The 19,309-nt window shown below is 54.8% G+C and overlaps 1 protein-coding gene across 2 annotated transcripts; it reads right to left on the reverse strand.

Moving 5' to 3' along the window:
• Nucleotides 1–3,318: 3,318 nt before the first annotated feature.
• Nucleotides 3,319–15,587, reverse strand: NFATC4 (nuclear factor of activated T cells 4). Of its 2 annotated transcripts, XM_033851239.2 has the most exons (10): nucleotides 15,360–15,587; nucleotides 13,164–14,259; nucleotides 11,665–11,827; nucleotides 10,870–11,069; nucleotides 10,414–10,586; nucleotides 9,795–9,935; nucleotides 8,834–8,889; nucleotides 8,426–8,552; nucleotides 7,659–8,240; nucleotides 3,319–6,924 (listed from the first exon to the last, which is right to left on the reverse strand). In XM_033851239.2, the coding sequence occupies exons 1-10, from the start codon at nucleotides 15,457–15,459 to the stop codon at nucleotides 6,857–6,859; spliced, it is 2,706 nt and encodes a 901-aa protein (XP_033707130.1). In that variant the 5' UTR covers nucleotides 15,460–15,587; the 3' UTR covers nucleotides 3,319–6,856. The 2 variants fall into 2 exon arrangements, with proteins under 2 accessions (XP_033707130.1, XP_073656705.1); XM_073800604.1 differs by lacking the exon at nucleotides 15,360–15,587 and having other exon boundaries at nucleotides 6,502–6,924; nucleotides 7,980–8,240; nucleotides 13,164–14,256.
• Nucleotides 15,588–19,309: the final 3,722 nt, after the last annotated feature.

Consider the following 19,309-nt stretch of genomic DNA (forward strand, 5'->3'; position numbering starts at 1 on the left):
TTGCTTGACCTGGAGTTAGGAGATAGCCTTAGAATCCCAGCTCTGTCCCTGGGGAGCTGTGTGACTCCTGGCATTACTTAAGCCCTCTGTGCTTCAGTTTCCTCATCTATGAAAAGGGAAAGAGTAACAGGAACAACTTCCCAGGATTGTCGGGAGAGGATTAAATGAGATGGGCTTTGCGAAGGGCTTGATGAGGCGCTTGGATCAAGGTGAGCTGGACCCAAGTGTTATCTACTTCTGTTGCTGCTGTTCTTAGCACATATTTCTGAGCCTTGGTTTGGGGTTGCAGAAAACTTGGAGTTAAAACACATAAAGCATGCCCCTAATACACATCAACAAAAAACTGGCAGCTTTTATCATTCACTGCACAAGGAGAGACAAAGAGTTATAAACACTGACCCATGTCTTTAGGATCTTAGAATCTAGTAGAGGAGACAGGGAAAGCTCCCTAAAAATAAATCTATGATTACTAGAGGCCACATGACTGATAATCCTGAGAAGGGGGAACTGATCTTCAAGGGGTGGTGTGTGAAATTGCAGAAGAGGATATGGGATGTACAGCTCACAGGAGCAGGAACAGGGTCTTGCTTTTCTTAACCTTCTTCCTCCTCCCACCTGCCCACCCCACCCTTCACCTTGTTACTGCTGCCCCCTGGTGTCCGTCACCTTCCTAGCACTCCTGGGTGATAACCCAGGCGCTGTTCACTCCTGGGACGTTCTGGAGGGAGGGGCTCCCACCTACCCCAGGACACTGCCAAGCGTGATTGAAACTCAGCTAGGTTCTGCTGGGAAGGAAGGGGTCTCTTTTCTTCAGATTCTGCAGCCTGGACAAGGACACAAACAGCAACTGCCTAGATGGAAGGAAGGGAAAAAACCGGGAATTTATTGTACGGTGGAAAGTGCATCCAAAGTGCCTGTGACACATCCAAATGGATGCAGGGCCTGAGAGCAGTAGATGCAGAGGCTGTGTCTCCAAAAGTTACAAGATCACGGAGCTTTAGCACGGATTGCCCCTCCCCCTACTAGCTTCAGCTTCACTCCCTCACTGGCATCAGTACCTAAATATGCTTGTGTTTTTCCTTATAACAAAAATAAACATCTCAACCCTTTTCAAGATTCGTGGTCTGTATTTTGTAGAACGTTTGCCAAGTGTTGTTTGTTGCTTTCTTATGAATAAACTGAGGTTATGGGTTTGGGGGAAGAATATCACAGAGCTTATGTGAGATTCTTAATGCATCATATCAGGGAACACCTGATATCAAATGACTTATTGCTGGTGATGTTAACCTTGATCGCTTGGTTAAGGTGGTGTTTGCCTGCTTCTCTACGGTAAAGTTGCTAATTTTCCCGTTTCCATACTCTATTTGTTAGAAGCAAGTCTCTAAGTCCAGACCATATTCAAGACAAAAGGAATTAAGCTCCATCTTCTAGAGCAAGGGGTAGCAAAGGATTTGGGACAGTTCATTAAAACCCTCACAGTAATTAGTAGGGCTAATTTTGGAGCAGACACTTTGAGGCTTTGCAAATATCCTGTTCTTCCTTAAAGTTTTACCTACTGATTTTAGCATTCATCAATGCATCTTGCCTATAGCAATTATTACTATGATGGTCTTATAGTAGACCATCTACCATAGTAGATTTTCTAGTTCCCTCATTCCTTCTACATTTATTAACAGGAATTCTTCTGTAAAGATCTGTCCCTCTCCCCCAGTTAGTTATTTATTCAATCATTTATTTGCAGCAGTGTGGACTTAACAGAGATTTATTTTATTCTTTGAATTACAGTCTAATATTATCATTATTTATTACATTGCTCGTATTGTTTCAGCTTTGGCCATTGGAACATCTTTTGAGTTGTCTCTTGTGTCCTTTTGATATGCACCCCTCCCCTTTTTTTGCACTTACTTTCTGGTAATGCAAGTTGCTCCAGGATTACCTTGTATTTTCCCTGCGCTAGCTCTAGAATTAGCCATTTTTCCAAGGAACCCTGGTTCTTTTTATTGGAGAATGGTTTTTAGAAGCCAACATCTGGATGCTAGGTGTCTTCATTGATAATGGGGTGCCACTCATTTTAGGCTCTCTTAGCAGAAAAAGCTAGCAAATATATGTATGTATATTAACCCCTATACACACCATATCTATATTTGTCTCTGTATCTATTTGTGTGTATGTGCATGTATTTTATATATACTTATATAAAACAGATATCTATGGATTATAGATCTATCTATATAGATATTTATATAGCTCTAGTATATATTCTATAATATTCTATATATAATATTATGTAGATATAGACATGGATATAGATATATGTAAAACGAGCATGAGTTCATACTGATATCTCCAATCTGAATCCGGCACCACAGGGTTTCTCCTAGCCTTCCAGCCCACACCATGATAACCAGCCCCTGCTTTCTCTGACAGTGAGAAACCTACCTCACTACAATGTATTTACTTACTGTTCAACACTAGTATATAGGTTAAGTAGCTTCAGAATCATTAACCTGTAACAAATTTACCAACTATAATCTGTACGTATGATTCCTTTTGTCTTTAGCCTTACAGTACCCAGTCAAAACATTGTTTCCCCAAATTACTGATTTTAGCTCCTTCCCACCCACCACCACCTTTTCCATATATATTCATAATACATTTAGATTCATATATCACACTTTACATTCTATCCTAGGATTGAATGACTCTTTAAAATTTTGTATATAATTAATTTCCATCTGTGTAGAGTTCTATAGATTTTGACAGTGGGACAGAGTCACGTGTTCACCACCGTGAGATCACACAAAACAGTCCCATCACCCTGAACATTCCCATGTGCTATCCCTTTGCAGTCAACTACTCCTTGTTCTCTAAGCATTCCCCCTGCAGCCACTGATCTGTTTTGCGTCTCTACCACAGTGCCTCTTCCAGAATGTCGTGTAAATAGAATCACACAAAATGTAGCCACTTGAGTCTAGCTTCTTTCACTTAACAAAGTGCATTTAATATTTATTTATATTGTTGCATGCATCAATATTTCATTAATTTTTATTGCTACGTAGTATTCCACTGCTTGGATGTACTACAGTTAATCTGTTCACCTACCGAAGAACATCTTGGTTGTTTCCAGTTTGGGTTGATTATGAATAAAACTGCTGTAAACATTTGGGAACAGGTTTTTGTGTGGACATAATTTTTTATTCACCAGGGTCAATACGTAGGGGAGAGATTGCTGGTGGTATCACATGGCAAGTCTATGCTTAATGTGGTAAGGAATAGCCAAACTGTTGATATGTCCTTAAGTCTCTTAGAGTTTAGAGGTTCCTTCCCCATCTCCTTTTTTTTTCCCTTTTCTTTTCTTGGATGTTTTGTGGAAGCAACCAGATGCTGAGGCCACTAAAACCAGCTCCCAAAAAAGCACCAAACCCCTGCGCGCTTCCCACATCTGGAGTTTCCAGGAGGTCCATGAGATGCCACTCCTCTGCAGCCTTCTTCCCGACACTTAGAAAGTCTGGCAGGGGGTGCACCAAGGCATCACAGAACTGCTCCAGGCAGAGCCCAGATTCACCTGGAAGGCTACCCAGTGTGACCTCCCCAGGTGTCTCAGAGGTCAGAGACGCAGCCAGAGAAGGAGACTCAAAAGTTCTGGGGCAGCTGCTGCTGCACCAGAGCTCCAGGCTGCCCCGAGACCATCTCAGATTGTCCATGGAGCAAGACCGAGCCAAGGAGAGGGGAGAGGTGAGCTGCAATGTCAGGAATGTGTGTGCCTTTCCCCTCCCTTAAGTGCACTTTTGCAGGTGACCTTCCACCCAGAGCAGCCCAGACTAGATCTATGAGAAGGGGGCAGGGAGCTGTTTTAGAGTCTGGAGTGGGAAGGAAAGACCTTTAATTGACAGATGACTCTAGTTCTCAAACTTTCCTGTGCCGGAGAATCACCTAAGGCAGCGGTTCGCAACCTTTTTGGCACCAGGGACCAGTTTCATGGAAGACAATTTTTCAATGGCTGGGGGCGGAGGCGGGTGGTTCAGGCAGTGAGCAAGTGATGGGGAGCAATGGGGAGCGGCAGCTGAAGCTTCGCTCGCTCGCCCGCCCGCCCACTGCTCACCTCCTGCTGTGTGGCCTGGTTCCTAATAGGACATGAACTGGTAGCGGTCCACGGCCCAGGGGTTGGGGACCCCTGACCTAGGGTGCTGTTTAAAATGCAGAAACCTATGCCTGCCCCCCGAGAATACAATTGAGTGGGTCAGGGGTTGCCTAGAAATCTGTATTAAAAACAAAAACAAACAATAAAATAAAATAAAACCAAAAAACCTCCCTAATGACTCAAATGCAAGTTATCTTCAGACCACACTTTGAGAAACCGTGGCCAAGAAAGTCTTTTCTGGCACCGACCGAAGATCCAGCCTCCTTCTCTTCCCTCTCCCAACTCCAGCCTCAGGGAGCTGGATGTCTGTAGGAACCTGGGAAGAGACAATGACCTTGGGAGTTGACCTGCCCACCTCAGGATTCTAATGGGAAGAGGGATTAGGAGTGTGAAGTATGGGCCCACAGGGCAGAACACTGTGCTGGAAGAGCAGTCACAGGGAAGCAGATGGAAGCTCTACCCAAGGAAGAGCTGTGAGGCAAATCTATTGTATCAACCCCAGCTTAAGCCCTACCATCTAGTGGGAAAGCGCCCATTATCCTTGGATAACTAAGCTTCCTAGCATGGCTACAAGGCTCCGCAGAACCCAGCTCCTGCTTCCCTCTCTGGTCCCCACTCACAGCGCCCCCACTTCCAGAACTTCACCAGTCCCACGAGCGTGCCAAGCCCTCCATCTGCTGGCCCTCCCTGTTTGCCTCTCTCCTCCAAGACATGGCCCATCTGGTGGCTCTGCCTGGCCTGCCCTTCCCCTACTCTCAGCCCAGTCAGTTCCCAGTCATGCTTCAGATCCCAGTCTAGAAGTCACCCCTGAAGTTCCCTCTGACCCCCACAGCTGGATGGAGTGCCCCTGTGCTCTGCTCCTTCCCCATATTAAAATTGTTTACTCCCCCCGCCCAAGACCTGACATATTTTCTGTACAAGAAACATTTACTGAGTTGAATTGTTGAGTTATAATGTGTGTTTACTTACTGTCGCCCCATGAGGCTATGAGGTCCTCCAGGACGCATTGGCTGGCACTTAGTAGCTGCTCAATAAATGCCCGGCAATGAATGAGTGGCAGTGCTATTGCAGAGAGTGAAACGGTCTGCCCTGGGAGGCAGCGAGTCCCCATCACTATAGCTTTTCATTCACGGAGGCTGACTCACCGCCTGTCAGAGATCTTGGAGGGGGAGCTGAAGGGTGCTGGCCAGGACATGTGTGCCCTGGGTCCCTCCTGCTGTGGGTGATGACTCTAGTCCTGCTGGAGGGTACCTTTGAGAAGCAGCCATGGCCCAGTGAGCCAATCACCTGATATCAGTCTGGTTCGCAGCAGTTTGTGTTCAGGAAGATAAAGGAAATTCATTGCAAAGCAGCAGTGACAAGACCAGGGGTCATCCTCGTTCTCCTGTCCTCCATTCCAGAGCCAGCTTCTGTCACACCCACAGCTGAACACATGGGCACTTGCCAGGCCTGTCTAGACGCACTGGACATACCAGCCTTGAGGGGAGGCAAGTCTCCCGAGTGCTAACACCCGGAATATCTTTGGGGTACGGCCCCCTGCAGCTGGACCAGTGGTCGTCAGTGCCTCCTGTATGCCAGGCTCTCCCCAACCCACTGGGGACTTGGCCCCCTAGGCTGTCAAGACATGGGGCAAACCAGGTTTCCAGGCCAGGCCTGTCAGTGGTGATATGTGGGTATACCTGTGGGAAAGGCCGGAGCTCAGGCAATGTCAGGGCATCTGGGGAGCTGCTTGGCTTCCTGCAGTCTACCTCTGAAACATAGATCTTTCCAGAATGTCTTCACAGACCCCAAAGGGTGGAGAATCCAGAGTGTGGATGGACCCATGCCAGCCCTCCCTCATCTCCTACCCTGCTCCAAGGAGATAAGCTTCAGGGGCCTGACCTCCATGGGTTAGGATATCTGAGGGTGGGCTGGGGGCAGGAGCCCAGAAGTGCAGCGTTCAACCTGCTATTGATTAGCTGTGTGACATAGGGCAAGCCCCCTTCCCTCTCTGAGCCATAGACGCCTCCTTTGTAAATGAGGGAGAGGGACTAGACTGGTGTTTCCTGACCTTGACTATGAATCAGAATCATCTCGGTGGTAGCAAGAGAAAGTAACTTGAAAATACACAGATCTTCCCAAAGCTCCTAAAGGAAACTGAATCCCCAGGGAGGAGAGGTCTACAAACCCTGGCTCCCGACCTCACCCGGGTTAGGGAGCCTCTGCGACCCTTCAAACCCTCCCCACCCCCTCGCACTGATACTCTTTGGGATGCAATCTTCCCAGCCACATCCCATCCCTTCCCAGGTTCTAAGCCTCCTCTGGCCAGGGCTAGAGTAAGCTGCCCCATGTCTCTCTCCAAAGAGTTTTGGAGCCTGAAACACTAGTCAGCGAGCAGTTTATTACCCATCAACCTGGCCCCAGCCTCCCAGCACCGTGGGCTGTACACAATCTAGACACGGCCTTCACTCCTGGCAGTCCTCCAGTCCTCGCTCCCAGTACCCCCCCAGGGTCCACCCCCATCCCAGGCCTCCACATTCCCCCGCCCCCAGCCCTCCAAGGCAGCACCAGGCCCCGGGGGCCACACCTCAGCTAGGGGAGGGAAGGGAGGGTAGGGGAGAGCAGGCAAGAAACTGGGGAAAGAGGAACCAGATTGGCCCCCAAGCCTCTGGAACCGCCATCCCAGGGTGAAGGGAAAGTGGGCAGGGCAGGGGGGAGCGGGGGCCAGGCGATGGTTCAGGCGGGAGGCTCTTCTCCAGGAGGTGCAGGGAAGCCACTCAGGTCTCGGCCAATGATCTCACTCACTGTAAAGGAGGGACAGTTGAGAGACTGGGCAAGGGTCAGGTCGCCTCCTTTTCCAGAGACCCCCAATCCATTCCAGGCAGGCCTCCGTCTAGGACGCCTCCAGGCTCCTCCTGCACTGGCTTCTCTACCACTGGGCCTCAGTTTCCCCACTGTGTCCTGACCCCTGCTCTCAATCAAATCTTGCTGAACTCCATCCACGTGGGTTCTCAGGCCCCCTTCCTGCTGGCTTGGCCTGCAGCGTCAGGGCAGTCGCTGTCAGCAGGGCCGGAGGTGGGTGTAGCCAGTGGGAGGAAAGAGAGGCGAAATAGGAAGGCCCCTCATCACCAATCCAGACCACTGTCACCAGGTTTAGGGGGAGAAGCTGAGGCAAGGGAAAACGTGCTCGGCTGGGGCACCAGCAAGCCACTGCCCGTCTCTGAAATTCACTGCCTGGGTCTGCAGATGAGGGAGCTAGACTGAATGATCTTGCAAGTACTTCTAGCCCTGAGATTCAGTGATCTGGGGCCAAGGGCCGAGGCAGCAGAAAGGTTAGGCAGGTACTCCGTGCCCCCTTCAGAATTCAACTGGATTCAACTGGCCACACGCACCACGCACTGGCCTCCTGAGGCCCTCCAGCTGGCCCTGAGGGACCACGGAGGCCCAGCCTCTGCGAGGCCAAGCTCCAGCCCTCAGCAAACATGCAGAGCAATCTCTTGCACACACTCACACTCGCAGCCCCTGGTCCCACACCCACCTTCCTCCAGCGTGATACCCTGGATAGGGACACTGTCTCGGAAGCTGCCGCCGTAGCCACCCCTGGACTTCTCCTGCTCCGGAGCCCCCTCCCCAGGGCCATAGCTCGGCCCTACCTCACTGTAACCCTCAGCAGGTGGGGGGTGAACACTGCTCTGGGGAGCGAAGGGGCCTTCAAGTGGTGGGGATGCAGGTAGTGGAGGCCGGAAGGGGGCTGGAGGAGGGAACGGCAGCCCCAGGGGAAAGGGGGAGCCCCGTCCTCCATAGGGGTCGCTAGGGAAGGGCCGGGGAAGGAATGAGACTGGAGGTGGGCGGGCGCAACCTGTGGTACCCCCAGTCTCAGGGAACATCCGCGGGCCAGGTCTGTAGGATGGCGGGGGCCCCGTCTGGGGGTACAGAGGGGGCGTGCCATAGCTGAAGCCTTCTGACAGGTAAGGAGTTTCATAAGCAGGGTCTTCATGGGGATAGGAGGGGTAGGGGGGCCTGGGTGGTGAGAAGTCCATGTCAGAGCCAAAGTGGGGGCCCGATGCTGAAGGGAAGCCCCGGAGAGATGCGTCCGGTAGAGGCTCCTCCTTGAAGATCACTGGACGGATGGGAAGGAGGACACGCTGGTGAGAGGGCTGGCAGTCTCCCCGAAGCGCACTCTCCAACCCTAGGTCTCTTCTATCCCTAGGTCTCATCCCTCCCTTGACCCCTCACTGCATCCCTGTGCCCCTGCATCAGTCCCCACGTCCGCATCCCCCCACCATGGGCCGTTCCAGAGCGCACCAGGCAGGAACTTGAAACTCTGGGTAGGACTGCGCTTCCTCCGCCCGTTGGAGACGTAAAAGTAGACCTGGACTGGCCGGGACACCCGCTTGTTGCTGTACTCAGGGATGGTCAGGGTCAGCGTCACCTGGGGAAGAGCAGAGGATGAGGCAGGGGGCCCTCAGGGATCTAGGCTCAGCCCAGCCCTTCCAAGTACCCTAACTCCACCTCCTGGCTTTTTCCATTTACAAAGGAGCAAAGTTCATTCCCTAGAGGTGTCCCTGCTTCCAGAGTGGCCAGGTTGCTTCCTCTAGAAAAGGACAGGTAGCTGCTGGAGTCCACTCCCAAGCACAAGGGAGCCGGCTGAGAATCTCCTGACTTCTCCCACCCTACTCCCACCCACAGGGGGGACCCTAGTAACACGGGTACCTCATTGCTCTGCAACCGGTTCACTGTGGCCTCCTCCTCCCATTGCAGCTTTCCGTCTGTGCAGGAAGAACAGGGAGCTCCAGCCCAGCCGCACGGCCCCTACCCCTTGCCCCGTGCCCAGGCCTCCGCCATTTCCCCTCCTGCTGCAGCCACGGCCAGACTCAGAAGGTCCTGACAAGGCCTAGCTCACAGGGAGCCCGCTGCATGTTTACTCAACCCAATAGGACAGGCAGGGTTTAAAGCGGTCTCCAAGATCTAGAGCCACAAGCTGGGGCCAAGAGAAATGGCAGGGCCAGTCCAGGGACCAGAAACAACTCTGGAACCCTCTCATGCAGCTCTAAACATCCCCTCCCATGACAGAGCCGGAAAGAAGTTCAAGGGTAGGAAAGGGTCTCAGCTTGAAGGGAGGCTATGAGACCCCAAGTCTCATGACCCAGAACCTCTGACTCTGCTCTGATATGGTCCTAGGGCACTAAACTTGAGGATAGGGCTGGGGCTTTGGGTGGGCAGGGTTGGGGAGAGCAGAGGCCTCAGGTTGGTGAGTATACCTGGGCCCCTCAGTCTTCCCTTCTCCACCCCGGCAGCTCTATTCTGGGGCACCTCACAGCCTCCTGTAATCACAGCTGTGCTGCCAGTCCCATAACTCAGGAGGGGCTCAGGGTCCGAGTCACCTCTTTCCTTCTCATCTTCCCCAGCCACATGGGGGTAAATTAGCTCAAAGCTGACTCCTCAATAAAAGAATGTGTATTTCTTACATTTATTTGCCATCCTGAGCATTTCAGATGCCTAGAGTACACATGGGGAGGAGACAGTATAACAGGACGGGCAGTCTATCTGCCCCATTTTACAGATAAGGAAATTGAGGCTCAACTTGCTAGTTTAGAGACAGTGCCAGAAATCATTCACCCTCCCGTTCCAAGCTCTTCCTGCCTGCCCTCCCCGCCTCCCCATAGATACTCACCAGGGCCCCTCTCGATGAACACCACCTTGGAGTCAGGCAGGAAGTTGGAGCCAGTCAGCACTAGTTCCTCCCCTCCCGTCACGGAGCAGGCACTGGGGCTGTAGGCCTCCACCTGGGGCAGCTCCTGAGCTGAGCGCTGGGCTGCAGAGCAGTGCAGGAAAGGCCTGGCTGGCTGGTATGGAGAGGACAGCCTCCTGTGCCCCAACCCTCCCTAGAATAACTGTCACAGGGCCCTGGAGGAGCCCTCCTCAGAAGCAGACACACAAGAAAAACAATGGTCTCTCTGGGGTCACACAGACCATGTAAGGAACCACTCCTGGGCAGAAAGACAGAGATGAACAGGGTAGGCCTGAGAGCTATGCAAACAAATACATGGGGGATACCCAGGGGCAGATGGAGGACAGGGTTGCTCTGGTCCAACCCAGAGGCACAATCTGGAGCAGGGGCAGAGTAGAACACTTCCCCCAGCCCATCCATGATAGAAATAAGGGCTGGGTCCTTTACAGGTGTCCCCAGGACCAGCAGGGCACCGCACATTCTGCAGAGGAGATGGGCAGACAGACACACAGACAAGAAGTTAGCCAGAGACAGAGAGATGCTACAGGGCTTCTTTGCTCACAGCACTCGATGGGCACCGATGCTGTCTGCACCGAGATGACCTTCCCGCTGCCTTGGGGCACGTGTACCCTGAATACCAGCCGCACGCGTGTGTTCTTGCGCCCGATGTCAGTCTCACCCTTCCGCAGCTCAATGTCTGAATTCCGAAGCTTCAGGATTCCGGCACAGTCAATGCTGAAGCCAAGAAGGGAAGGCAAGCCCTCCCAGCTGATGCCAGAATCACCCTCCATCCAAAGCCCTAAATGACCTTCTCTGGGAGACGATGGGGGGCTATCGGAACCCAGAGGTGGCCTCTCCCCAGCCCCAAAGTCCTCTTCTAGATGGTGAGAATGCCTGACACCTCCTAGGGATGACGTCTAACTCTTCTGGAGAGAGGAAGAGTGGACCTAGCTTAGACCCCATGGAAAAGGCTAGTCCTCAAGCCCGCAGAATAAAGGGAAGGGGAGCTGGAACCTACTTGGCTGCCATGTTGTTCTCAGGGAGCAGGGTCATCTCCAACACCTTGGTACCACTGACTACAGCTTCGTAGCTGGCCGTGGCCACCATCTTGCCCGTGATACGGTGCACCTGATAGAAAGCGTGAGGTCGCAGGTTCCTCTCATCTGCGGTGCCGATGAACATCTGTAGGGTCAGTGGCTTCTCACTGTAGCCTAGGAGCTGGCAGAGGGAGACAAAGGCCACCCAGTTGAAATCCCCACTGTCTCATCCTTCATCCATCCCTAAGTTTTCAGTCCACCCCTGGAGAGGAGTGAAAGATAAAGGATATCCTGGAAGGGATTTCCAGGGGGAGATTGGGCACTAGTTTCTCCACCAGTTGTGGTGAAAACGTGGCCTGGAGTTCAGTGTTATTCTTGGAATGAGGCCCAAACTGGGCTGGGCAAAGGGGAAAATCTTCCAAGGGAGACTGGCTCAACTCAACAGAGACAACCTAACTCCCAGTGAACTTTGGCCTCAGCCTGACCCCTCCCCCACATCTGGCAGGCCACCATTTTCCAGAGTAGACATAAGGCTGGTGTCCCATGGGATGCGTGGAGCGGGGGTGGAGGGACAGAGGAGTAGAAAGTACATCCGGGTCCTTGAAGTGCACCCTTCCTCCCCTAACACCAGTCCCTCCCCCAGGCCGCCTGCAGGGTCATTGCTGAGAGGGAGTGTGGGAAAGGGCAGTGCCATGGGTCTGCACAGCTGGAGCCCATCTGCAGGGATCTGGGACTGGAGAGGAGAAAGGCTACCAGGCCTGGCTTCTGCCCCTTACCTTGACAATGGGGTGACCACCAGGGGCAGCTTTGACAGCTCCCCGGCTGCCCTCTGTCTCATAGTGGGCCCGGTGGTGGGCTCTGGGCTGCACCTCGATCCTCAGCTCCAGCTGCTCATACTGGCTGGGCAGAGGCCAGTCCAGCGGGGGGAGGGCAGAGGTCCTGGACAGAGACAGAGAGAAGAGCACTGATCACCCGCAGCCTCACACCCCAATCAGGGCAGCCCTGGGTCCCAGCTCCCCAGGATGTGAAGGAGGAAGCGGCAGTGGGTATGGGAGAAAGAAAATTATAGCCGAAGTAAAACAGTCCACAAGTCCAGAAGCAGGGGAGATGGGGGACAGACCCCTCAGAGCCCCTTGAGTTGAGGGTATGTAAATGGGCACCAGGACTGAGACCCCCTTCTTCCCAGCTCTGAACACAGGGTCTGGATACAGAGGAACCCCAAGCCCAGTTTAACCCCCAAGCCTGGATAGGAAGAGTCAAGTAAAGAAGCACAACTTCAGGGACTTCCCTGGTGGTCCAGTGGTTCGGACTCTGCCCTTCCACTGCAGGGGTCATGGGTTTGATCCCTGGTCGGGGAACTAAGATCCCACATTTAAAAAAAAAAGAAGCACAACTTCAGACCAGAAAAGGTCTCAGAAATTAACCCCTTTGTTAATTTGTTAAGCCCAAATAAAGAAACTGAGGGTGGAACGTAGAGGGCTAAGCAAGCCAGCAACTGACAGAGCCGGGACTGAGCACATCCGTTCCCAGGCCAGCGGCCTTTCCACTAGCTGGGGCTGGACAGGTGGGTTCCAGAAAGCTGGGGGTTACGGATCTGCAACTTTCCTGTAGTGAGCGCCCAGATACCCTAGGCCAGGGAGTCTCAACCGGTAATTGCCCCCAGGTGATACTTGGCAATGTCTGGAAACAACTAAGGGAAACTTTTCTGGATGGAGCCAGCTTGATCTGACATCAAAGGTTTAGGATTATTGAAATGGACAAGGTTCTTTGAGGGTGGAAGGTGTAGAAGAACAGCAAGAACTGCTTGGTTTAATATGAATCCTTTGACTTGCAAATACATGCTACTTTATTCAAATCTAGCAGGTACACTTTTAAGCCACAAGTCAGGCCCTAGAAACTGAGTTAGAGAAGGGAGACTTGCTGCTGCCCAATGTAGGGCTGAAATCCAGCCCACGTTCCAGCACCGAGCTGGGGGTGGAGGACACCCTAGAGGAATTCCTCCTTTACCCACATGGTCCTTCTGGGGCTGGAGGCGCTTTTTCTAATTGATCCACAGGGAGTGACTGTCCTTTTGCAAATCATCTGTCCAAAGGGGGTGCGTTTTTTAAATTCTCCCTAAAACTGAGTAGTTTACCAGCAGCCAAGCTGGTAGCAGATTCTCTTTTGAAATGCCAAGGACACAGAACTAGGACCTTTCTTCAAACCCATCCCTTGGCCCTCCTGCTTCCTGGGTGAGATGACTGGAGACTGCAGTGGTGTCAGACACAACCCTCACCTGAAGATGGGGCTGTGTCCCCCAGTCCGGGCCTTGGACCAAGCCAGTGGGGAAGGCACCGCCAGGTAGTCCATGCCGGCAACCTCCTTCCGAGGACCCCCGGGAGGAGCCCCAGCCTCCTCTACTCCCGAAGGCAGCTTCCCATTGCACGGGGCAGGCTCCTCAGACCGAGGCAGGGCCACCGCCTGCTCGCTGGAAGTCCTCCGGGTCTTCTGAGGGATGCTCTCGGCTGGTGGGGCCCCCGTGTAGTCAAAGGGGCCAGGGGAGCCCGGGTCCCGGACCAGAGGCAATGGGGGTGCTGGAGGTGGCTCAGGCCCCTCCTCCCCTAGACTGCCTCGGCGGGACAGAGCTGGGGAGGCCGAAGATGGGGTTCCTGAGCTGGAATAGCGCCGCTTGCCACATGGAGAGGCAGGTCGTGGGGAAGCTGGGGTGGGCCCAGGAGCGCTGAGGAGTAGCCAGCTATCCTCTGGACCCCGGCCTCCAGGGCTCGGACCATACAGGCTCCAGGGGTCATCGGGGGTCCACGGCCTAGGGGAGGCCCGGGGTGAGGGCAGTGGGGAGCCTAGGCCAAAGCGGGAGGCCGCCTCATTTAGCTCAGACTCCACCTCGTCACAGGCTGCATACAAGGCTGCCTCGTCAGAGGCATCTGAGAAGAAGCTCCAGGAAGACAGGCTGCTGCTGCCAGGGCTCGGGCTGAAGAAGGGACCCCCGCCCTGGCCCCCCGCCTCTCGGTAGCCTCCAAAGCCTTCTGGTGGGGGGTAATCCCTGGGGGATCCTTCCCCCCAGGCATCTGGGTTGTCCTCCAGCGCAGCTGGCGGGTCGGGAGTGGGAGAGATAGAGGTGATGCGGATGCTGGGACACTCAAGAACACGGCCTCCCCCAGCCCCCCCGGAGCCCCCTCCCGGCCCCCCCAGCCTCACTGACCGGGCTGGCTGGCTCTCCCAAGTGCCAGGTGAGGGGGCCGGGCGGGGTGGTGGGGAGTGCATGCCAGGCCGAGGGGGTGGGGGCCGGGGAATGCCAATAGGGGCAGCACCATAGGGAGGGGGCTCCCCCAGGCCCAGACGGCAGCATGGTGGGGTGTCCTCTGAGTCCAGTTCTGTCAAAATGGGAAGGGAAGGAGACAGAGAGAGGGACGTCACAGGAGATGGGGAGAGAGAGAAGCAGGTGAGATGTCTAGGTTCCTTGAGCGGGCAGCCTCCCAAGTCTGGTATGCTGCCCCCTCCTCAGTAAAGAGAGGTCTCTGAGATGCCCTTCAGAGCCACAAAGACAAAAGCAAAGTTGGCCTTGGGAAGGTGGAGGAGATGGATGGAGCCAGACGTGTCAGGTCTTTTCCTACGCAGAGAACATCACACTCTGAGCTCCTGGCCCTGGGACCTGGGGTACCAGACGGGGCGGGTCTCAAGGTAAGGGAGGCGGGTCGAGAGGGGCTGGAGCTGGGCCTGGAGGCGTGTTTAAGGAAGCATTGGGCTGAGCTGGGGGCGACTCACACATGAACCCAATTAGCAGCGGTTCCCAAACCCCCAAACGGCGCTGGCAGGAGCCCCAGTTGCCATCGCAACGGTGGCCAGGGGAAGGGGGGCTCCAGGGCTGTGATGACAAGGGAAGGTGGCTCCTCCCTCACTCCCCCCAATCTGGGGGTGGGGGTGCAGCGGAGGGGTGCCGCGCGCCGGCCGGGCGAGGGAGGGGGTGGCGCGGGCTGCGCGGATTCCGTGCGAGCGGCGGCCGCCGCCCCCGGCTCAATCCCCGCCATCTGCCTCTCATTGCGGCCAGACGGGGGAGGGGGAGGGGCGCCCCGGCTGGGCCTGAGAGCGCCCCCAGCCCCTGGCGTCCCGTCTGCGGGCCCAGGGCTCGGTCCCCAAGGGGCAAGCTCCGGAGCCCAATCTCCCCTTTCCCTGGCAGCGCCCGGGGCTCTCGGGACCGCTGTTCCCGCCCGCCCCGCATCCCAGTGACAGCCCAGCCGAGAGGCGGCGCGCAGCCAACGGCACCCCCCACCCCCACCCCAGTCACGACCTAAAAAGGAGAAAGCGGTGCCGGGTCCCCAGCCTCACCTCCGCAGACCCCCGAGCCCCGCGCCTCCCCTCAACCTCTGAGCCCCTCATCTCTCACCCCAGGCTCTCTGCCCGAAAGTCCCCAGACTCAGGATCCCTGCGCCCTTCCCTCACGGACCCCAAGACCCCTCCCCAGCCCCGCACTGACCTTCCCCCGACCCCCCCGCGCCCAGCGGGGGGGCCTCCTTTTCCTCCCCGAACACCAGCTTAAATTCCAGCTCCTCATCCTCGCAGCTTGCTGCCCCCATGGATCCGGCCAGGGCCCCCAGGTCCCGGTCTGGGTGGGAGGGGGGATCTCAGGAGGCTGCAGTATCTTGACCCGTGGCTCCCGCCCTCCCTTCTCTGAGACGCCCCCTCCTCCGCCGCCGCCGCCTCCCTCCGGACGCCCCCTCGTTATTATAGAAACTTTTCCAAACTTTTTTCCCCAAACTTCTTCAAAGTGCCCCCCCAGCCTCTCTCTGATTGGCTGCCCGGGATGCTCCAGCCCCTCCTCCAGGGATGAGATGGGAAAACCACGCGCCCCTTGTCCCCCCCCCCGTCCCTCCCTCCCTCCCTCCCTCCCTCTCTCTCTCTCCTCTCTCCAGTCCCTCCCCCTCAAAAAAAAAAAAAGAACAAAACTGAATTGGAAAACGGTCTCTCAAGCGTGGTAGGACCATAATGATGCCTATTGGCCCTCAGTTGTGACAATCATTTTTCCGCAGGGAGCACTACCACCACAATCCCCAACTTAGTCTAAGTTCAGGGGCTCCGGGTCCGAGCGCCTTAAAGGGGCCACATCCTGGGCCCACAGTGTAGAGGGCCCGGGGAAGACACTTTCTGAAGAATTGTGCAGCCAGCAACTAGCAAGGAAGGACCACCTCTCCTCCCCTTTTCCTCCAAGCCTAAGGCCAGCCAGGCTCTGGGGTTAGAGAATGGCTCCAGGCTGCTCTGAAGAGGAGAAAGCCATTCCTTTGAAGACCCTAGCCTAAGGCCGCTCTGCCGAGGCCTTCTGGAAGCCTTTGACCTGCCGAATCAGGCCCTCCACCGGTCATCTCTCCCCCTCCCCCCAAAATGAAGAACATTTAGCGGTCTCGGGTCACTGTTCAAAGGTCCACGGCTCCTGATGGGCGAGGATCCAGGCCGGACTTTACCGCTGCCCTAGTCTCAGCCGCCCAGAGGGGCCATTAATTAGCCCCTTAGGAAAGTCGGCTCCCTCCTCCCTAGAACCTTAGTCTGGAGTGAATCTCAGATCCGATGGCATCCCGCTCCAGCTCTCCTGATAATCCTGACCAGGTTTACCAGAGCCCCGCAGCCCAGCGACCTTGTGGGCCCCAGAGTTGGACACCTGTCACCTGTGCGGGAGGAGGAAGAAAGACTCGGGCTGGAGTTTCTAGGAAGGGCAGGCATGATGGGGCCCTGTCGTGTGAGAGGGATTTAGATCGAGATTAGTTACTTGGACGCCAGACTGGAGTGGGGGGTGGGAGGTGGGAGGTGGGAGGCGGGTACCATTCCCCCTAGCAGACCGTAGGCTACAAACCTGTCTAACAAGCCGCGGCTATCTTTAATCTAAATCCCTCCGGCTCAGGGCCGCGCCCCCAGCCCCGCATCTAAAGGGTTAAGCGACGGCCCTCGGGTCAGACGTTTACAAACACTCCGCAGCCGGGGTGGGACCGCGCCCGTTACTCTAATGAGAAACAGGCTCTGCGGGGCCGGGAAAGAGGGGAGGGCTGGCCCGGCCAGGCCGGCCCGAGCTCCGCTGCGGCCGATGCGGCTCCCCTCCCTTCCCTCCCACCCCTCCCACCCTTCCTCTGGCCCGCCCTGGGGACCCCCCCAGCCCCGGGGGACCCCAGTGACGTGCGGAGCTGCCCCGGCGGCGAGCCCAGGGCCCAGACGCCGGAGGGGCGGGGAGAAGAAGCCAGGCGGGCGGGGAGGGAAGAATGTTCCGAGGCCGAGCGGGGAGGCGGCCTGGTTTGATTTTTTTTTTTTCTTTTCTTTTTTTTCCCCCTCGGTTGGTCTCCTCAGGTTACATTTCCCTTCCAGCTTCATCTCGGAAATAAAGGAAGGAGAGACCCACGGGGAGGGAGAGCGAGGAACATCCTGAAACGTCCGGCCAGCCTCCACCTAAAAGGCGGGCAGAGGAACTTGGGAAGCGGAGGCGAGAAGGGCAGGGGTAGAGACCTCGACCCCGCTCCAGCCCCTGATCCCACACACACCGCCCCCGCCCTGCCCGCCTCCGCAGCACAAGCAGACGTGCACATTCTTTTCAAATGTCATATTTCCTTTGATCCTGGGCAGCGTTTCTCCATGTGTCTGGCTCAGCTCCTGCCCAGCCTGCCGCTCCCCCCTCTCACCCCACTTTGTGTATTTTCCTGGAGGTCCCTCCCCGTCCTCCCAGCATCTGGAAGGCCCTGAAGGCTGGCGTTGGCGCACATTCCCCTGGCGACTCTGGCCTCGCCTTCCAGTGACTCAATTTCCCCTCTGCCGGTGGGGGCCAGGGGGTGCGGGCGGAGAAAAGAGTTGTTGAGCGTAAATGTGGTATCAAAGAGCTTGCAGGCTGCTCAGAGCGCCAAGCTTCCCTCGGTGGGGAGTGGAAGGGGGATCCCCTCGACTCTGAAAACCCTCCTATCTGTCTCGGCTGCAGCAGAGGGATGGAATTTATGACTTCTGCAACGTCCTGCCAGGGGAAGAGTGGATTAGTTGTAAGTTTAGGTTGCCCTACACATCTGCCCTCTGGCGACCACAAAGACTCAGCCGCCCTCCCTCCCGCAGGTCCGATTTCTCGCCGGCCAAGCCGTCGTCCTCACTCGGCTGCCCCCTAGCGCACACACCTGAACACAGCTCCTCTTTCTCACCTTGCGTTCGTGGAGCGCTTTGACTTATGCTCTCCACTTTCACAAGCATGATTGAACAACGGCTTGGAGGTGGACTTTCTTTTTCTTTCTTTTTTTTTTTCTTTTCAGTTACACAAAATACAGTCTCCTTGTAAACGATTCAAGTCATACAAAAATATATAGTAAGCTTCGATTGCTACTCCGCCATTTTGTACAAATTTGTTAACCTATATATGTACATATCCCTGCTCTTTCTGTGTACTGCAGACCATGCTGCAAGCATATTTCTTGACTTGCTTTTTGGTTTTTTCTCAGTTAACAAATGGCTTGGAGAGCTTTTCCTGTCAATACATGTGCATCTGAAAATAGTAATAAAAGTGTCCATCTCTTTATTTGAGGTTAGTGACAGAGCTAGGTCTGCAACACAGGTTTCCTGGGTCCTTGTCCAGTACTAATTCCACTATACCACATTATACGTAGGAATCTGTCTTAGGGTGGGCTTTCCCCCAAAAATCAGAGCCTGAAAAAAGAATGAGATGCAGGTAGTTTATTGCGGAGAGCAATCACAAGGGGCAAAAGTGGGGGACTGGAAAGAGTGAAATGGGAAAGAAGGAAAGCCATCCAAGGGTGTGATGTGGAGCTGGTTACCACCCTGAGCAACTGGAACATTGTCCCCCTGGGCACCTTCTGTGGAGCCATACAGAATGTGATTCAAGAGATGGGATATTTGTCTACTTGCCCTCACCCCCAATTGTCAAGAGTTGCCCCTTGTGTGTTAATTCCCTCACTCTTCCAGTTTTACACAAGGGTCAGAAAACGGTAGGTGTCGCACGAGGCTGCAGCAAAGAAGCCCCTGGGCAAGAGGCAAAAAAGGTAGGAACTGTGCCTGTGAGTAGGTACTGTCAGGTGACATGGACAAGCAGTTGGTTGCCACAGTAATAGCTGGAGTAAAAAGATGGATGGAGAGTAAGTGAAGCAATTAAAATGTGTCCTATACGACAGGGATCCCCAACCTCCCAGTACCAGCCATTGGCTTGTTAGGAACCGGGCCGCACAGCAGGAGGTGAGCGGCAGGTGAGCGTGCATAGCTTCATCTGTATTTACAGCGGCTTCCCGTCGCTCGCATTACCGCCTGAGCTCCGCCTCCTGTCAGCATTACGGTGAGTTGTATAATTATTTCATTATATATTACAATGTAATAATAATAGAAATAAAGGGCACAATAAATGTAATGCGCTTGAATCATCCGAAACCATCACCCCTGCCCCCCCGCCCACCGCGTCCGTGG

This window comes from Tursiops truncatus, chromosome 2 (assembly GCF_011762595.2).
Source record: "Tursiops truncatus isolate mTurTru1 chromosome 2, mTurTru1.mat.Y, whole genome shotgun sequence".
NCBI classification, from domain to species: Eukaryota; Metazoa; Chordata; class Mammalia; order Artiodactyla; family Delphinidae; genus Tursiops; species Tursiops truncatus.